Source organism: Poecilia reticulata, chromosome 23 (assembly GCF_904066995.2).
Source record: "Poecilia reticulata chromosome 23, P_reticulata-male-v2, whole genome shotgun sequence".
Lineage (NCBI taxonomy): Eukaryota > Metazoa > Chordata > Actinopteri > Cyprinodontiformes > Poeciliidae > Poecilia > Poecilia reticulata.
Window position 1 is genome coordinate 6523504 of NC_088852.1, and position 19365 is coordinate 6542868.

Sequence of the window (19365 nt, forward strand, 5' to 3'; positions counted from 1 at the left end):
ACTATAAGTTAAAATCTGTGTGGGACGGCGGCGTCCTCTGGTAAGAAATTAAAACCCTGAGAATCCTAGGCACTATCAGGTAAAATAAAAGCAGTTAAAGTCCGCGGGAGGGCAGACTCCCCTAACTCTATCAATCAATAAATCAATCAAATTTTATTTGTATGGCACATTTCGGCAGCAAGGCATTTCAAAGTGCTTTACATAATTAAAATAAAAACAGAAAAATCAGTGAGAAAGAGAGAAATAAAAAATAATAATAATAATAATAAACATTACATCATTAAAACGTCGAAAAAGTTAGTTAAATTCTCTGAGTTAGTTAAATGCTGTATGGGACGGCGGCGTCCCCTGCTAAAGGACGGCGGGAGTCCTCTACTAGGTAGTTAAATTCCGCGAAGGACAGGAGCGTCCTACTTAAAAGTGTGAAAGTGTGTGTGAGTGAATGAAAACTGAATATCACTAGATAAACAGTTTTATACCAAAACAACGGGGAACAAATGGTGAGATTTTGTGGATGTTTGTAGACAAGAAAACTCCGCTCTCTGAGTTGAAGTGAGTTTTACCACAATCTATTTATCACCATCCTGTTGAAATTTTCCAGTGTTTAGAACACAGCAGGTGTTGAGACCACACTGGACTAAATTTAGTTCAAAATGGGTAAAGGGGAAGCAAACATAAACAGAAGGTCTTAGAAGACCTGTCTAGTAAGGATTGGAAAAGAGTTGAAAAAATAAATGAGGATGCAGTAAAACCGCTTTGTTACTGGGTAAAGCAGTACGATTTTAATGGCAGGTTAAGTACCACAGGTATATATATAAGGAGAGCAGTAGGTGGCATTCCACATCCTAGAGAAGATTTAGAACAATGTTTGGAGGACATGGAGAATCTTAGAAAAACCTACTATCTAAACGGTGCCGAAACACAACAGGTCTGGATGCAGGTTATAGGGCCGACTGGCATCATGTAAAGGGAAATTATGATCCTTTAAATAGACAACGCGACCCTCCAGTAACAGAGGAACAGGGGAGTGAAAACCTGAATACTAAAGTGGGAGAGTTGCTCACCAGGATCAGAGCTAGGTACCATAGACAGGCTAACTATACAGAAATCGGTAGATGCAAACAGAAGCCTGAGGAATCATTTGATGATTTTAGAGTGAGAATGGAAAAGGTGTTTAAAACCCATAGTGGACTACAGGAGGACAATAATGAGCAGGGTGTTTACAGACAGCAGTTAAAAAATGTATTACATGCAGGATCTAGACCAGAAATAAATGGATGGATTTTGAAACACTTCATAGGGATGGGTAATAGTACACTCGGAGACTACATTAACCATGCCTTACATGCAGAAAAAGTGACCAAAGGAAAACAGAAATCCACACCGGTTTCTACCTTTTTCCAAGGGGAGGAAACAGAGGTTTTCTACCAGGGAGGAAGGGACAGAGGTAGAAGCAGAGGACGTGGGAGAGGACGGAGCAGGGGGCGAGGATTTGGTCCACACCCAGAAACTCGAGCTTGTTGGAAGTGTGGAAAAGAGGGCCATCTAATAAAGGACTGTAGAAGTTCCCAACACCAACAATCAGCATGACTAGATGATGTTGAGAAAGAAAAGGATCTTGAAACAGGGGAAGAGGAAATTTTGAATTTAAGAGTACTTATTTTTCGAGGAGAGATACAGGCCAGAGGTGACTTTGATGATAAAAGGGAATCTACTCACAAGCAATGTCAGCCAGCCTCTCCACCTTTGAACCCCCAAAAGGGAGCCAAATCCTGTTGTATGTAGGTGACATTCTACTAGCATCAAAAAAACCAAAGAAGATTGTTTGATAGACTCTCTGGCACTATTGAAACACTTATTACTACAAGGACACAAGGTCAACAAAAATAAACTCCAATTAGTACAGCCAGCAGTAAAGTATCTAGGTCACCAACTAGCATCTGGGGGCCGTACAGTAATACAGGATAGAAAAACAGCAATACTACAGGCTCCAAAGCCACAGAAAAAAAAAAAAAAACAAATGATGTCATTCTTAGGGCTGACAAACTACTGTAGAAGTTGGGTGCCAAATTATGCTGAGATAGTTGCACCTCTGAGTGCACTAATCTATACTACAGAAATGAAAATGACAGATAAACTGAGTTGGACCACAGAAAGTGAAGAAGCATTCTGTAAAATAAAACAAGAATTAGTGGGAAGTGGAACACTAGCTCTTCCAGATTACATGAAGCCGTTTGTCCAAATGGTTGATAGCAGAGATAAATTTATGACCTCGGTTTTGACCCAGAAGCATGGAGATAAGATGAAAACTAGAACGGGATATGCTGTGGTAACATCGAGCAAAGTGCTAAAAGCTGCGGCGTTACCACAACATTTCTCGGCTCAGGCTGCTGAACTAATAGCATTAACAGAAGCCTGCAAACTAATGAAAGGAAAAGATGTGACAATTTATACAGACAGCCAGTATGCGTTTGCTACAACTCATACCTTCGCACAATATTGGCAAAATAGGGGAATGGTTACCTCTACAGGAAAACCTGCTACACATGCAGATCTGCTAAAAGAACTTTTAAAAGCAGTAAAACTCCCAAAAACATTAGCAATAGGCAAATGTGCAGCACACACCTCTAATACTGATTCTGTTTCACTGGGAAATGCATTTGCAGATAAAACAGCTAAGCAAGCAGCAATGGGAGAAAAAGAAGTACTGTGGTCCACAGAAGAACAAATCGATAATGAAATATTGAAAGACATGCAAAAACAAGCAAGCACACTAGAACAAAAAACCTGGATAAAAAGTGGAGCAACTGTAAAAAATGACTTATACATCTGACCAGAAGGAAAACCAATCCTACCAAAAAATCTATATAAATGGGCAGCAATATTGAGCCATGGGAAAACACATGTCTCAACAGGAGGGATGGTAGGATTAGTAAATCAGCATTATACAACTATGGTTTTAATCTATATTCAAAAAAATTTTGTAGAGCTTGCCTCATATGCGCTAAGCACAATGCTCAAGGTAATCTACGTCCAAAGCGAGGGAGGTTTCCAACACCTAACTATCCTTTCCAGAGTATACACATGGACTTATAGAACTAAATCAAAGTGAAGGGAAAAAGTACTGTCTAGTGATCATAGATTCATTTTCAAAATGGATAGAACTGTTCCCAACTAAAACACCAGATGCCCTAACAGTGGCAAAAGCCCTATGTAAAGACATAATACCCAGATATGGAATACCAGAAAAAATCTATAGTGATAATGGTACACACTTTGTGAACCAAGTGGTAAAAAACATAGGAACTGCCTTCCACATAAACTTAAAAAAAAACCACTGCAGCTACCACCCACAAAGTGCAGGACTGGTAGAAAAAATGAATGGTACTATAAAAATAGATTAAAGAAGTGTATGGAAGAAACAGGAAGGCCCTGGACACGGTGTTTGGACCTAGTTAAAATGTATATAAACATCACTAGTACATCAGGGCTAACACCTTATGAAACACTATTTGGGAGACCGTACAGACTTCCATTATTCAAGAATGAATGGGAAGCAGAGGATGAACCTAACTTAGCAGACTATATGAAAAAAACTATATGAGAAAATCACCAAAGTGGAAGGTCCCTATCAGGTCTTGTTGACCACAGGAACTGCAGTTAAGATAGCAGAAAGAAACACATGGATCCACTTAGCACATTGTAAACTGATAATACAAAATGATGACTAAAATAACTCTCTTAGGAACAAAGTTTTGCCTACCTTCAGTTAGACCCCCAGAGGAAGCCCGTGGTACAAAGGGAACTGTATTCTAGTATACAGTTGTCTCAAACCGGTGAAGATAGTCCACAACTCTGCCGAGGGGTTTTTAGGAAGGGAATCAAAACATAAAACATGATGACCACTAATAAAAAAATAAAAATAAAAAAAAAGGGGTGATCCTTGGTGTAGGAGCTGCAGTTATAAACATTGCAGTTCTCCTGTTATTTCGGTATGAACAAAAGTAAGAGAAGAACACATAACACCGAGAAGTATGGATGCCACCTGGGAAGAGTTGCACGTGGTGTCCAAAGTTAGGGACATGGAAATCCCTGTAAAGGGTCAGGTGAAGAGGTTGTAGATGAAATCTACCTGTGTGTTAATGCATCCAGATTGGCAACTGTGTTTTCCCTAGACCTGAATAAGATCAATATTGGGGGCTACCCAGGAAATGCCTGGGCAGGTTATGATTGGTACATGGCGTCACGGGACGCTGTTCGCAGTGTACAATGGAACATGTTTTCGCCTACACAGGGGATAGCTGGAGGCCAAATCCAAAGATAAATACCAAAGCACAGTACGGGCTAAAGTTATGCATCTGGAAAAAATCAATAAAGAGCTAAAAATAATCATAAACACCACAAACAATCCGATTCCTTTCAAAAGTGATGTTCCTTGTTTCTATTTCTCTTTGTGGATTGAGAAAAGTGGAAAAGACCCCTATAAAATGATTTCCCTGTGCCAGAACATCACAGAGTCAAATAACTCCTCCCCAGGCATAGTGGTGGCGGGCCCACACTCAAACAAACTCGCAAGTTCTGTAATGACTATATTCAATGCAGATGATGATGTTGATGTAGATGAGCTAATAGAATAACCACAGGAGTTACCAGCCGAAGCAATAACTGGCTTCTAATGATAGAACAAGCTGCAAAGTTCCACAAGGGACTGTGTGATATGTATGGGTCCACGACCACTTTTGAGAGTGGTCCCAGCAACGCTCCTAAATGAATGAGAATTCAGGAAATTGTTCGACTATAGTAAACGTTACTCGGTATTTCAAACCATTATCCCGTAGTGACATCTGGTGGTGGTGTACTATAAATAAAATGTTGATAGAATAAAACTACATCCATTACAATGTCCAGAGGTTAGGTAACAAAACAGAGCAAGGTTTCTCAGCCGTCCACGAGCAACTGTCAGCTACCTCCCTGATGGCTTTCCAAAACCGCATTGCTGTGACATGTTTGTTGGCTGAGAGGGGTGGGGTCTGCGCCCTTTTTGGGGAGCAGTGCTCCGCCCTTGTCCCCAACAAACCCCGCTGCAGATGGCAGCCTCACAAAGGCCTCGGATGGGTTGAGGGCCCTAAACAGCAAAAATGAAAGACCACTCTGGAGCTGATACAGAAATGTGGGACGGTTTGGGTAATATATACGGCCAATATCAACGACTAATAGTCTCTGTCTTAATTCCCATAGCTGTGTTTGCAGCAATACTGACCTTGTGTGGATGTTGTTGTATTCTCTCCTTCCTCCTGACGACAATAACAATGTAACAGATGCAGAGTCCAGTGATGAAGAAGATGAAATGTCTCTCAACTTTCCAGACTTGTATCTTGACTCAAATGTTCCTATGTTGAACTTGTAAATACAATGTTAATGATGTAAGGTGTGAATGTGTCCTTTTCCCTCTGAGTGTACCTGTTTTGAACCGCTTAGTGAATTACCAATAGAAAATCGAAAGAAGTTATTGAGTAAGGACTAGATCTGGCTAAAAAATGGCATAAACAGGAGGGAAATGTTAGAATTATATTTATCTTTCTTATATGAAGCTTATAGTGTTATGCCACTTTTAGAGTTTGTTCTGTCTGTTGTTCGTTCACTTCTTGTGTTGCAGAAGATAGCGGCAGAACAAGAACACACTCCAACGACCTCGAGGAGAATGTGCTGTTCAGTTATCTTATATGGATAAGAGTTTGCTGTGTCAAACAGAGTATACTTCCCCCCCCTTAGCTCCATGTAATTAGGGCATTCCTGATCTAATAAAGAGCGAGGCGAGCAGAGAAACTTCAGAGTGTTGTTCGGAGATTGTAACTGAAGCTTTCTCTGAAGCACTCTCCTCGCGAGTAAGAAACTCATCACTGACTCTTTGCCTCTGTTTTTTGCAGTGTGTAAGAAATGTCTAGTGTTTGAACCTGACATGATGGAATGGCTTTAAAATGTCCTTTCTAGACTTCTTCTCTTTCAATATATTTATTTTAGGTGTCCTTTGAAATAATTTTGTAAAGAAAAAACGTTACTTTTGTCTCAGACTCTTTAAATTATGCAACTCAAATAGAAAAGTGTGTTTGAAAAGTAGTGCAAATGTAAACATGTTGATTGGAGACTAAAATGTCTCCACAAGTTGGATTCAATTGTAATTTCAGAACATGGAGCTCAATTTGTTTGTTTTTTAACATTCATTTTTAGTTGTTGTTGTATAAGAGTGTTCATTTAAAACCTATTCATATTAACACAATTCCATCAATATATTTTTAGCTGTTTTAATCTGATTCTTTAGAACACGTGTCAAACTAAAGGCCCGGGGGCCAAATGTTGCCCGCCGTAGCTTTTTATGCGGCCCTCGAGAGTCTAACTTACACCAACAAGTCCCTCCAGTTTTTCAACAAATCTGTCCACACAAAATCAACACATTTCCACATTTCTTTCTGATTTTACTGCAAATTTTCCTCAAAATTGACCAAAACTTTGGGTTAAGTGACTGCTGCCTCCTTTACAGTATATCACGTCATAGTCCGTGATCAATACGGCGATTAATAAAAAGCCACATTTAGCATCATGTGCTATCACAAATATCATAGAAATTTCTTACAAACATTTCTAAATTAGCGCCACAAAATTTGTCATTTTGATTGCAAAAAAAAAAAAAAAACACAAAACAGTCAAAGTCCTGGATGGACTGAACAGTGTGAATAGATGTTCAATATTATTTAATTTTAAGAAACGCTTACTGAAGGCTGAAACAAACAGCTTTTTATTGATATTTTAACAGTTGAATTGGTTTTATCAATACAGTCTAGAGCAACCGCCCCTTTAAGAACATTCAGATTTTTGATTCGGCCCAAAATGAAAATAAGTTTGAGATTCCTGCTGTAGAATATCTCATTAGGAAAAGCAAAGAATCACTCCAGCAGCTTTTATCTTCACCCTGAAATGTATTTTCAGTCTTAAGAATTACTCCATTTAACCCCCATTGATTTGAATATTTGTATGTTTGACTGATTCGCTCCCTAATATGTAGCAGATGACAGACTTTATTTGTGGATTATGGAGATTTGGGGATTTCTTTGCCTCCTGTTGTTGCTTCTTAGGTGTAGAAAATGTTCTAAATAGGTTTATTACAGTAGATATAGTGACTTCAATGGCTTCCTCCTGACTGGCACCACTCTTGGGATTAAAGGTTTTCTTGCTGGAGAGCCTTTTTGTCCTGTTCATGGCTAAACATGCCAAACAAATCTATTCTGTCGCTTAAATTCAAAATTATTCCCTATTTTGCACTGCAGTGACGTCTCAGTAACTCAGAACAGCCTTTATTAGTGAGAGCAGCTCCTTTTTAGGGAGCTCAGGGTCAAATTCATTTTGTCGCAACACAGCAGTGGGAATTTGCCATAAACGCCAAACTCAAACCACAAAAGTCAACAGATTCAAAAGTCCGAGCTGCTCACCCTTTGTTTCAGGGACAGTTCAAGTTCATCTGTAGAACTGATTGCTTTTGCAAATGAATTTGACCTCGATTTTCATCTGTGTCTCTGTCTGAATAGAAAGTATGTACTGCAGGAGTGCACATGTAAATGAGCCCAGCGATCCAATCTGCCATTACTGTCTCCTGCTAAAGGGGCCGTTAAAGTGGGCGTGTTCGAGCGCTTGGACCAGACATTGAGACTGGATTGATGGTCAAATGAAAAAGGAGTGGACAGTATTGACTGCATTTCTTCTGAAGGGCACAAGATAACGGTCAATCTGAGATGATGTCATTGTAGAAATGCCCGACATCAACCAACAGAACGTTGTGTGTAAAAATCAGATGTACTAAAACACTTAAAAGCTTTTTGTTTGGCTTTTTAAATGCCCATCTTGTTCACATTCTTGGCTACTTGATCCCTTCGTGGTTCTGTAAATACTTATTCATTTCCTTTAGTGGATCAATTTGCTCTCAAACATTTATAGGAACGCTCATAAAACTGTTCATGTGTTATATATCTTCCCATCAAGCTGCTGTCAAATAAGGGGAACTAATGCCATAAAACTTTTTTTATTAATAATAATACTCAATCCCACAGCATCAAAATCTCTTCAAACTGAAAATATTTAGGTAAGAAGAACTGGAACGGGTTGTTTTGTACATGTAAAATGTATTACGTGAACCATAAGTATAGCTAATTATTTTGGATACCATAAACATAAATACTCTGTTATTAAACTACAAACCTTAACATTTAAAGATTAAGTGCAATTAAAGACAAAATAAAGTAAACCTGATAATATACACATACTTTTTTTTACATAAATATAATTTTCAAAATAAATGTTATGACGCTCGAACCAAACTTAAAACTTTGTGGATTTTAATCTGAGGAGTCATTTTGTGTAAAACTGTTGAAGAAAGAAAGTGTAACTACATTTTTTTTAAATTATATAAATGAAGAATAAAATCCTGCTGTAAATCTGCTGTGATGAAAAAGAAATAAATATTTTATTTGCATTATTTTATTACAGCACCAGATTTATTATTTTATTGCTTTTATAAATCATTCTTGATTAAAAAAATATGGCTGCTGACTTAAAGGTGGTGAATATTTATACAGTCACTTGTGTTATGGTATATATTTTTTGTTTAACTGTCATTTTGTAGAAATCATTTTCATTTTTCATTGTAGGGTTTTTCATAAAAGCCAAATTTTATTGATCATGATTCATTTAAAGAAGTTAAAACAACCAAAGAAGTGAGTACTTTTTATAGTGCTATATTTGATTAAAGAAACTTCATTTTGTAAGCAAGGCAGACAAGCTTGAAAGCAGAAATTGAATAATAAACTAGAAGAAAAGACAACCCTCCATTTATGATGATGATGTTAAGTCATGATCTTCCTTTGGCTTAGCGCTCTGCAAATGTGTCTGATTTTAAATCGCTGTTATCAGAGAATTTGTTGACCTAAAATTAGAAGGAAAATCTGATCCAGCAGCGTGTTTTCCACTCCTGAAAACTCCTCCAGGAACGGACGTAAAGGCAGAGGAGCAAAGTGGACAAAGGAGGTTTGATAAAGAAAGGAAGCCTTCAGGATCATCATCTCTCTGCATCAGGAGCCCAGCAGGGAGCAATTAGTCATGCCTTTGAAGATCCACACTCCACCGCAGCGCCCCGGTCTCCAACAATTTACTCTGCTCTCGCTCCGAGAGCCATTACTCTGCCGTGAAGTCGTAGCACGGTGACTCCACCTCTATTAATCAGCCTTGGGAGCTGATCTGCGAGCTGCTCTCCTCTTACAGAGGAGCCGGCGCGCAGCAGCAGAACGCCGGCGCAGTAAGTTCAGCTGCAAAATGAGCCCAATCAGCTGTTGCCGTTGGTTACTTAGTTCGGTTTCAGACCAGGGGAGCCCTGGAGATCAATTTGGATTCATTTTTTCCCTGAGAACGTATCTCGGCTTTAAGGGATCATTGATTTGTACAAATGTTTTAAACCTTCAGCAGAAAAGTATCAGATGACTGTCTAATGTCGCAGTGAGGTGAAATGAAACAGGAACAGTTTTTGAAAAGTTTCCACCTCTTTGTTACTCTCTATAAGAGTAAAACAAAAACGATTCGTTCTACTAGTCCAACAAATAGTTGGTTCAAAAAGTAGCGTCAGATATTTGGTGTAAAACGTGTGGCTCAGTGGTAGAAAAACAGAAGAAATCTACAGATTTTTAATTAGATAATTTGGTTTTCTGTTTGCATCAGACCACCAAATCCACAGAATGTCTCATCTTGGGACCAAATCTCTGTTTTTTACTTTTTTTTTTTTTATTGCAGAAACGAGTGGTGCTATGATCCATCTCTACTGTTTCTACTACAAGTAGCATCAGACGAATGTTTCTGGAAGTAACTGTTTAAAAATACTGACAGGTTTACATTTAAATACAAGTATATAAGTTGTATATTCTGATTGGTTTAATGTTAAGTTTGCATGTCTGCTGATTTACATCGTCATCATCCTCGTCTAAATGACCATCATTCCACATACGCAGCTTGCAGTCTTCTGGTGTAACTTCAGAGTTTTGCTTGTTCTTTTTTGACCTGTTTTTACACAAAAAGTGGTCAAACTTCTGCTCACAAATATTTTATTAAATTTTCTCTTCCCATATGCCGCAGCCGACATCCAGATGGTGTCGTCTGTTTTCTTGATGTTGAAAGCTTGTCAAACAATGCAGGTTTTGTTAAAGTAAACAGCAGGCGGCGTTTATGGCTCTGCTCAGAAGTTTACATACACTGAGAATGGAAATTAGCAGAGAAATCATGTGCTAAATATCTATCAACAGGCATTTCTTTTCCATTAAATTGTTCATCTTTTATGCGAAGTAGTTGGTCGTTTTTTACTACCCTTCTTTATCTTTGTGTGTTTGAACAGTTTAGATGTGCGCTTTGGGTCATTGTCCTGTTAAGTCACTAAGTTTAGATGTAGTGAGCCGTTTGTTTCAAAAGTAAACTTTAAGTGGATTTACTTTAAATGTTTTCTTTATGTTTTCAATGATTTTTGAAGTCAGATCTAATCATTGCATCCCTGACCAGTGTGCAGACAGTTTAAGAGTTACTGATGGGTGGATTCCCCTCCGGCTGCTCTCCGTTCCTTCCTGGATCTGTCTCTTCATCATCATCATCCTTTTTTCTGATGATGTTGTCTGTTCTGCTCCAGTCAGTGCTGAATCCTGTAATTATGTGCGTGAACCCCTCTCTGCCTCACCCGAGGGGGCAGGACTGATAGCTCTCTCATGGCTTCCTGCTGGAGTAATTAAAGGTGAACGCTGCAGGAGACCCAAACAGGCTCTGGTGTTGGTCTGATTTAAATATCACATCAGATTAATTGAAATCTGGTTTATTTGGAGCCAAGCTGTCTCAGAAAAGTGGGCTTTAATAGCTGATCTTAATGTTGTTTAATGTACTATGTTTAAAGTTATTCCAAAGTGCAACAAGTGGTTGATGCAGATGAATAAAACTATTCCTAACAAATGTACATTTTCTTTAATGGCTTATATTAAGTATAACAAAGTATTTTGTTTTCTCTTTAATTTCATAGTTAATAGAACAGCATCTATCAGCTGACATCTACTTAGAAACAGACTTTATAGAACTCAAACCTGCTTTTAGTTCATTTATTAAACCAGCACGTTTTTTAAAGATCTTATCGCTGAGAATAAAGTGAATGTTTTTCTTTTAATAATGTGAAAAACTTAATGTATTGGATCTACAATTATTCAAACTTCACTTTCCAACGAAGAAATGTAATTGAATAAGCAGTTAAAAAATTATATTTATTTGCCGTTTTTGGCTTATGTGACAAAAAGTTTGAACACCGCTGTTCTGCATAATTAAGAATTAAACTTGGCAAAAAAGAAATGTCATTACTTTGTAATATACTGGACCTGTGTTGTGTGAAAAGTGTTACTTTGAGCCTGTTCTTCTGGTGGTTCTGTTTAGGTTTTAAGTATTGCTTCATAAATTAATGTTTTCATTTTTGAGCCTCATAGGAAAAGATTGGCAATACGCAATAACATGTCATTTTAACCAAAAACCGTACAGCTTGGTGATCTGGTATAGAACTTATAATTAGGATTTATTGATTGATTGTAGAGATGTGACAATCAGTTTTTTTCCTGCCGATTCCAATTCCAATCACCCATGAGGGCCGATCACCGATACCGATCACATATTTTTTTTAATTATAAACGCTACCAGTTACATTATTTGGAAAAAGTAACCATAAATTCACCTTAATTTAGAAAAAAACTTGTTTTTAATAACTTTTTCCAAGAAGAAAACTAAACAAAACAGGCATTGTGCAAATTGTACTGCTATCAGTAATACTATCTTTAACAGACTGAAGACATATGAAGGTTCTGAAGAGGCTAAATAATGCAAAAAGTCCAAATAAAACCTCTCAACATTGCCAAAAAAATTCAAGTATAAAACTTAGCATTCAAAGGCAAATACAGGATCCATTACAATAAACAATCCTGAGTTACTGAATGAAAACTTCCCGATAGCGTGGCGGCTAGCTGATTACTGCTAGTTCTGAGTGGCTGTTTCTGACTGAGCGGAGTAATTATGCAGAACAGGGAGGAGATCGATTATTTTTTTTAGAGATTATCTGTCACGTGTTAGGACAACGAAAGTTTTAATACATATGTAAAATGTATTTTTTTAGGTTAGATGCTGCAGTTTTGAACAGAAGTTCGGTGTGAGAGTCACTACCATGTGGAGCAGAAGCGGTGCTCCGTCTGTGAAATATTACTACCTGTAGCGCGTAGCAGCGGTTCAACAGCGAGAGCAGAACCAGCGTCTTACATTGCAGCTCGAAGACTTAAATAATTTTGCAGGTTATTTGTTTAGCTTTCTGACCGTCATGCTAATCCGGGTGAGTGTTTGTAGCTGTGCGCTGCTTTACCTGCTATCTGATCCTCCATATGTCTTTTTTACTGCAGTGAGCCTCGATGTAGCCAAACTCCGTCAAGTATGGCATTGTTTTTATGCCATATTAGATTTGTCATGTTGATGCATTTTGACGTGCTTCAATTTTCCGTCGCAACGCGCAAACTTCCCCATTCACTCAGTGCGTTATATTTCCACATCGCTTAGGATTTGTTGCTGCGCGTTTGAGCAGTGTGAAGGAAAGAGGAGACCAGCTGCACAGGCAGGCTGCGAAATGAGATGCAGGTGATCGGTTTGTGTGAGCGACAACAAGAGGCCGTGATCGGCGATCACCGATGATACACTTTTTCACGGAAATCGGCCAATTATGATCGGTGGCCGATCGATCGGCACACCTCTAATTGATTGATTAACTTTTAACAGTAATTCATAAGTTCATGCAGCAGAAACATTTCCTTCCCCCCATATTATTCATGCTCATGCCAGAGTGGATAGATGTTAATATTAATTATGCTAATCAGAGTTGGATTTAGTTCTGTACTTTAACTGGACCATTTTAGCCGATTGATAAACTTTGTTATAAGCCTTAGATTAAAGTTCACCATAAGTTTTTAGCTACAAACCAGACTTTTAGTGGCTTCGTTTTTACCAGGTGTGCAAGTAACGGCTTGTTTTTACCCAATCAGACAGGTGAGGATACGCCTCACCTGTCTGCTGTGCTTCTTGGTTTTCATATTCACAGAACAGCTGGATTGATTCTGAGATTAAAATACACACAGATAGACTCTTCACTGATTCTATCAGAATGCAATTAGTTTCTGAACTTGATTTGCCGTGACCTCCTGGTGACGGAGTTGCACCAGAAATCCATCACCGCCTCCTGACAAGTTCCTCAGCACAACTATGAGACTTTTATTGTATCGGTTGTAGTAATAAAATACAAGATGTTAACATTTTCTACAGGAATCAGCTTTTAAGCACCACTTGATAATTCGATTAAAAACGTTTCTGCAGTTGTTAAAGTGAAATTAAAATATTATTTAAATGTACATTTAGGAAATCAGTGAAAAATTATTTTGCAGAGGCAGTTTAGCCTGTACGATTTAATAAAAATATGGGTTACTTTTTAAACCCTTTAAGGCCTAAATTAACCATTTTTAGATGGACAAGCTATTTTTATATACCAGATCTGTATTTGTTAGAGAAAATTTGTGATTGATTGATCATGGAACGAAGAGTTCGTCTCTCAGAGAAAATTAAACAGGAACTCTTTAATTTATCTGGTTGCCAGGCAGAAACACTTGCAGGGTTCTCTAAAGATTCGTCTGACTACCCAAAAACCAAAACAACAGCTGGTGTTTGTGTTATTTTGGATATGTTTAAGCATAAATAAAGCTGTTTTGGTTTTATTTTGCCAGATAACTCTGTTATGAGGATCAAATGGTCGGTACCAGTGATTCTAAGTTTTTTTTTTTATTTGTTTTTGTTTTACAGGGAAGCAACGTGGTGGAGGACCAAGACCTGCTGGAAATAGGGATCCTGAACTCTGCCCACAGACAGCGGCTCCTGCAGGCCATCCGGCTGCTGCCCAGGGTCAGTTCGACTCAGATTTAACACAAAATGTGTCACGAAAGTGACACGATCCATCCTGGAAGTATTAACTCACAGGAGGTGCTGCTAATATTTCACTGCCTGATATCACAGCACATGTTCAGATCAGTAGAATGAGAGATGGCGGACATGGTGATATTCATGATCTTTGCATTAAAGCTGAAATTTCTGAAAAAAATAATGTACCTAGATTTATCTTTTGCTGCATCAACAACCTACGTAAATCCACGTTAATCCAAAAATGTGGATTTTACTGCTTTTTTGGGGGGGAGGGGGGCTTTTGGAAACTTTTAGATAAAGATTTGAGGTTCTGAAACTGGTTCTCTTTCTTTCATGATTTAATAAACAAAGCAATCAGACTGCGATGATCTGTTTCTGTTAGGCAATGGTTCTTCACTGGTCTGTTTACTGGACCCACAGTCACCGCTTAATGATGAGCTGCACCTCAATATCTTGAGATTATAATATTCCACACATACCTGTAGTCATATTAGAAGTATTTAGTGGTTGGATTTGTGTTTTTGTTCTAAAATAAATTGCAATTGCAAAATGAATTTAGGCGGTAAGAAGTTAATGAGGATAAAACATCGCCAGCCGGTGGCGACACTAGAATGGAATTATTCCCTTTACACACAATAAGCTGCTTATTAATGCAGATCCAAAAACTGTCAGCCTTTTTATGATTGTTTAAAAAGTTTTATCCACAATTGTGAGATAAAGAAATCCAACCACTGAGCATGAATTAAAAAAGACTCTCAAAATGTAGCTTTAGCTAAATAGCCACTCATTATTCAGGCATAATAACGACCAGTTCCAGCAGACTTAGACTGTCTTTTTAAGCAAAATCTAATAAACTGAGTCTGGAATTGAATGAAATGTTGTTGCTGTCGGCCAAAAATAATGTCGTTACTTCAATTAATGAGCACAGTCACATGCAAAGAAGGAGTCTGAAGCGAGAGACAAACTTAGATCTCCAGTCAGCATTTTCTCTCCTCTCACTCACACTAAACTTTTCCAAACAGCACCGAAGATGAAACCTTTTAACTCGGAGACGTGCAGTCGCACACATCCTGAACGCGAGGTGGAGGTTGTGGGAAGCTTGTTTGAAGCAAAACAAACTCTGGGGCTGTTTGGGCTGTCAAAATAAAGGTGAATGAATTATTAATTATCCGTTGCACTCCGAGTTTTCCTCTCTGTGTGGAAAACCCCCTGCTGTTTCTGTCACATTCAGACCCGAATCAAGAGAGAAGCTTGTTTACTTGGTTTTACTATAAAAATACAGACGCACTCACAGAGACTTCTTCTGCCTGTTTGGACGTTTGTAAGAATTCATTTTTAAGAAAATATTCTGCACAGAGTACATATGGAAACATTGAGGATTATTATTTTTAAACAGAATTTCCTTTTTCATTAAATCTAAGGGAAAATGAACAGAATAACATTTATGCAGTCATCTTTACTTTTATTTTATTGCAGATGCTCATGTACAGTTTGTCAGTTTTTCATATATAAATATAAGTGGGTTGATGGCGGATTTAATTATTTTATTTTTTACTAAAAGCGACTGAAGAAACTCTGCAGGCTCCTCTCATAAATTTGCGGTACTGAGGGAAAACAAAAGCTTGGATGCATTTTCATTTTAAATTGAGCGTATCGGCATTTCTACTCGGCTCCTAAATACAAACAATGATGCTGAAATCCTAAAAATATCTTATAAAATTTTTGACACGGCTTCAGAAAAGTTGTTTTCCTCCCTGAAATGTGATTTGTGTTCAGGTGCGACCGGTGGGCTACGATGGCAACAACCCCACATCGGTGGCCGAGTGGCTGGAGTCTCTGGAGCTCGGCGACTACACAAAGTCTTTCCTCGTCAACGGCTACACGTCCATGGAGCTGGTCAAAAAGATCTGGGAGATTGAGCTGATCAATGTAAGTGTAACTAACTCAACAGTGCTGAAAATGTCTCCCACATATTGGGCTTTTATAGAAAAAGGGCATAAGAATAGTAGTTAATCTGCACTCATGGTTCTGCTGCATCAACAAAAAGTCAGTCCAAAGCTGTAAATAATCCAAAATAAAGTAAAGACGCTCGGTCTTTTAGTGATATAAAGGCTGCAAACCTCAGCTTTAAGGGGAGTAAAGATTTACAGTTTCTATCAGAAGCTTGCATGCACTCAACATGGGCCTCAGCCTGTTATGTGAACAGGTGGAGTGATAATAATGCAGCATATAACTGTGATTTAATGGGAACAAATGGATTTATTATGGATTTCTCTACTTCAGAGATCAAGCTGTGCACAGACTTAAGGAGCTCCTAGTCACTGTCTCTGTGTTACAAACTTTAACAAACCTTTAGCATCATTCCAGTTGGATATTTTACTGGTCTTCTAATCAGAAATGGAAGAGCTGACTGGCTTTCTGACACAAACTTGGCTTTTCAGCATCGTGGACAAAGGTTTAACAGTTTTGAGATCAGTGCCTTTAGAAAGGCTTAGTGTCAGTGGAGGAGGAAATGATCTACAGGAATGACCTCAGTGGACAAGAAGGGGAAATAGATCGAAGTAGAGAAACTTATAAAGTGTTTTAATGTACCCAGAATGCAGAGCAGAGCTGTGCTGTTGAACTGCAGCCACCTGGGGGAACTTGTAGGTACAGTGGATCTTTGTGCCTCCAGATTATTCGCACCAAGAGGACTGCAGATGTCAGTTTCTGCAGTCGTGCTAAAACGGTTTCCTCTGTGCGTATCAATGCACATGAAGGCATATTTGGTGTTTGAACTTTTGAAATATTCAGTTAAAGCATTTTTTAAGAGGAAGTTGACGATTTCAGTGGCTGTGGTTGCTAAAACCCGTGATTACTATTTTCTCTCATTAAACGCTGCTATTCTTTAACATCAGGTGCTTTTGCTCTCTTCAGATATTTAGCAATCTTTTCCATAAAAGTTTAGATAAAATCTTTCACCTTGGCAACAGGGTGAATTTGTGTCCCGTAGTTGATAAACTGTCCGTCAGCATCAGTCCCTGTTGGCGTTCGTTAACCTGAGCTGATGTGAAGATCACCTGAACGCCCACTGGGATTTTCTCGTTACTGTGTTGTGTGTGCTGACGATGCAGACGGAGTGTGTGCGGTGCTGCTGTTCTGGTTCTGTGGAGTTTTGCTGCTGCATCGTTAACATCGCTCCTCTTGTGAACGTTATCGCGCCTGCTGATAGCGACGCTTGTTGCCTGAGCTCTGACGATGCAGTCGGCGTTTGTTATTCGGTTTCGACGAAGCAAAATCTCCACTGGAGCTGTGATTTACAGCGGCGTGATCCTGTCTGACTGATGGGGGCTTTTGATGCCGACGGTTTAACCAAATCATGCTCGATTGCAGGAGGCCGCCTGTTCGGCTGATTTGACTGGGAGAGATGGAAAGCAGAGAGAAGTGATGTTTTTTTTCTCCTTCCCAGCAGTGGATAAAGTGATGAGTGATCAGCTGGAGGAGGTAGAGAGGGAGTTATATAAGCATGTGGGATGCAAGATGTTTCATCAAACTGGGGATACCGCCCACTCACTGCGCTGCTGCTGCTGCTGTTTCTGCTCCTCTGAATGTGACATAGGAAATGTGTTAATACATCCTCATGTTTATGTGATGACATGAAATCAACTCCACATCGGACACACCTGAGCTGTAAATTCTACATTAATCTATGTTCAGCTGTATGAATGTTGTAACTTTGCATCCGTTCTGGTTGGTGCTCTGCACAAGTACGCAGCAGGGAGTAAAGAAAAGTCTGAATCTGCAGTTTTGAAATTGATTTTTTTCACAATGAAGAGAAAGTTTTCTGTTGCAGCACTGAATGAAATCAGATCATTTAAACTAACTTCTTTGTCATCACCTTCCCAAAATAATAGCCTTAGTTTGTTTTTTTTGGCCAAAAGTGATTTTTACATTATCTTTAGGGGGAAAATGTAGGGTATTATTTCAACAAGGTGATATTTAATGTTGCATCACCATAATATCTTATATCTTAGAATAATATGGTTTGACATATTTGTCTTGTAAAAATGACAGAGTTTTGGAGTTTTCAGCCCTTATTTAGTCCATTATGGACAAATGGATGAATGAATCCATGGACAGGTAAATGGTTAGATAGACAGACAGGGAGGAACCACTTTTAAACCAAGAGTGGGGATGAAAATAAATTTATTTACTTCCTCTAATTTCTATTTTCGTCAGACCCAAAAACCTTGAAAATACCAAAATCAAATTCTAGTCTTCTCCAGAGGAACCCTGTAGATGGTTTTATATTGTGTGTAAAGGTCTGTGGGATTAATTTGAGAAATGTTCTTGATTAAAAAGATGCATTTAGTTGTCTAGAATGTGTAATAAGTATATGGTACTAACTTAGGATCCTCCTTTTGTATTTTGCATCGTTTCTGACTCATGTCAATAACATGTCTTGTCTTTCCCATTTTAGACTAAAAAATTAGATGGTAGAACATTGTAAACAGAAAATTTTCCATCAGAAAGAGACTCTTTCCTCCAGCTTTGTTTGCAGCCCACTCTTTAATCTATCCTCGTCTAAGTGGACTCATCACTGCATTAAAAATAGTCTGTCTCCAGGCTACCACACAGTTCAGCACAGAGAAGATGAAGCTTCTAGTTCTTAAATTCTTCACGAAAAGTTTGTTGCAGAATTTTAAGCTAAATGTTACAAAAACAATCTAAAAATGCACATATCCATATGTACTACATATGTAGGTTTTTTAGGATGTCAGAAGGCTCTATTCTTGCTGATTTACAGTGAGTGCATATGAATGCACAATGTAACTAGAGGAGTCTGTGGGGTCATGGGAAGGTCACCGCTCTACCTGAAGGAGATGCTGCAGAGAGATGCTGGCAGGACACAAGATGAGATCAAAATAAAAACTAGTTTGAAAAACTGTTTCCCAGAACACACACACAGAAAAAGAGGATAAATCCTAAAAAAAGTGAATTTATCTCCTGGTTTTATGAAATTGCCAGGGGCAACAGATGCTGCTGGGTGCGCAGAGACAAGAGAGGATGCTGTTGATGGAGCTGGAGCATGGCTCAGTGTGACTGGGCACATATGCGCAGTTTGGGGGGTTAGATTTAAAATACTGCCTGATCCCACGCACACTCAGACGACACGCTGCAGAGGGAGACGGTGCGCACACACACACACACACACGCACACACACACACACACACACACACACACACACACACACACACACACACACACACACACACACACACACACACACACACACACACACACACACACACACACACACACACACACACACA

General features: G+C 38.7%; 1 protein-coding gene across 9 annotated transcripts in view; it reads left to right on the forward strand.

Annotated features, from left to right (window-relative positions):
• The window catches only part of anks1b (ankyrin repeat and sterile alpha motif domain containing 1B), a 201311-nt gene that overhangs the window by 148228 nt on the left and 33718 nt on the right, over window positions 1-19365 (forward strand). For all 9 annotated transcript variants that reach the window (XR_014086089.1, XM_008400554.3, XM_017302833.2 and 6 more), the window contains exons 18-19: window positions 13936-14034; window positions 15829-15981. Coding sequence is in view for 8 of the 9 variants with exons in the window: in XM_008400554.3 (XP_008398776.2) it covers window positions 13936-14034; window positions 15829-15981 (252 nt within the window). In the remaining variant the exon portion in view is untranslated. The remainder of the gene's footprint in view (window positions 1-13935; window positions 14035-15828; window positions 15982-19365) is intronic.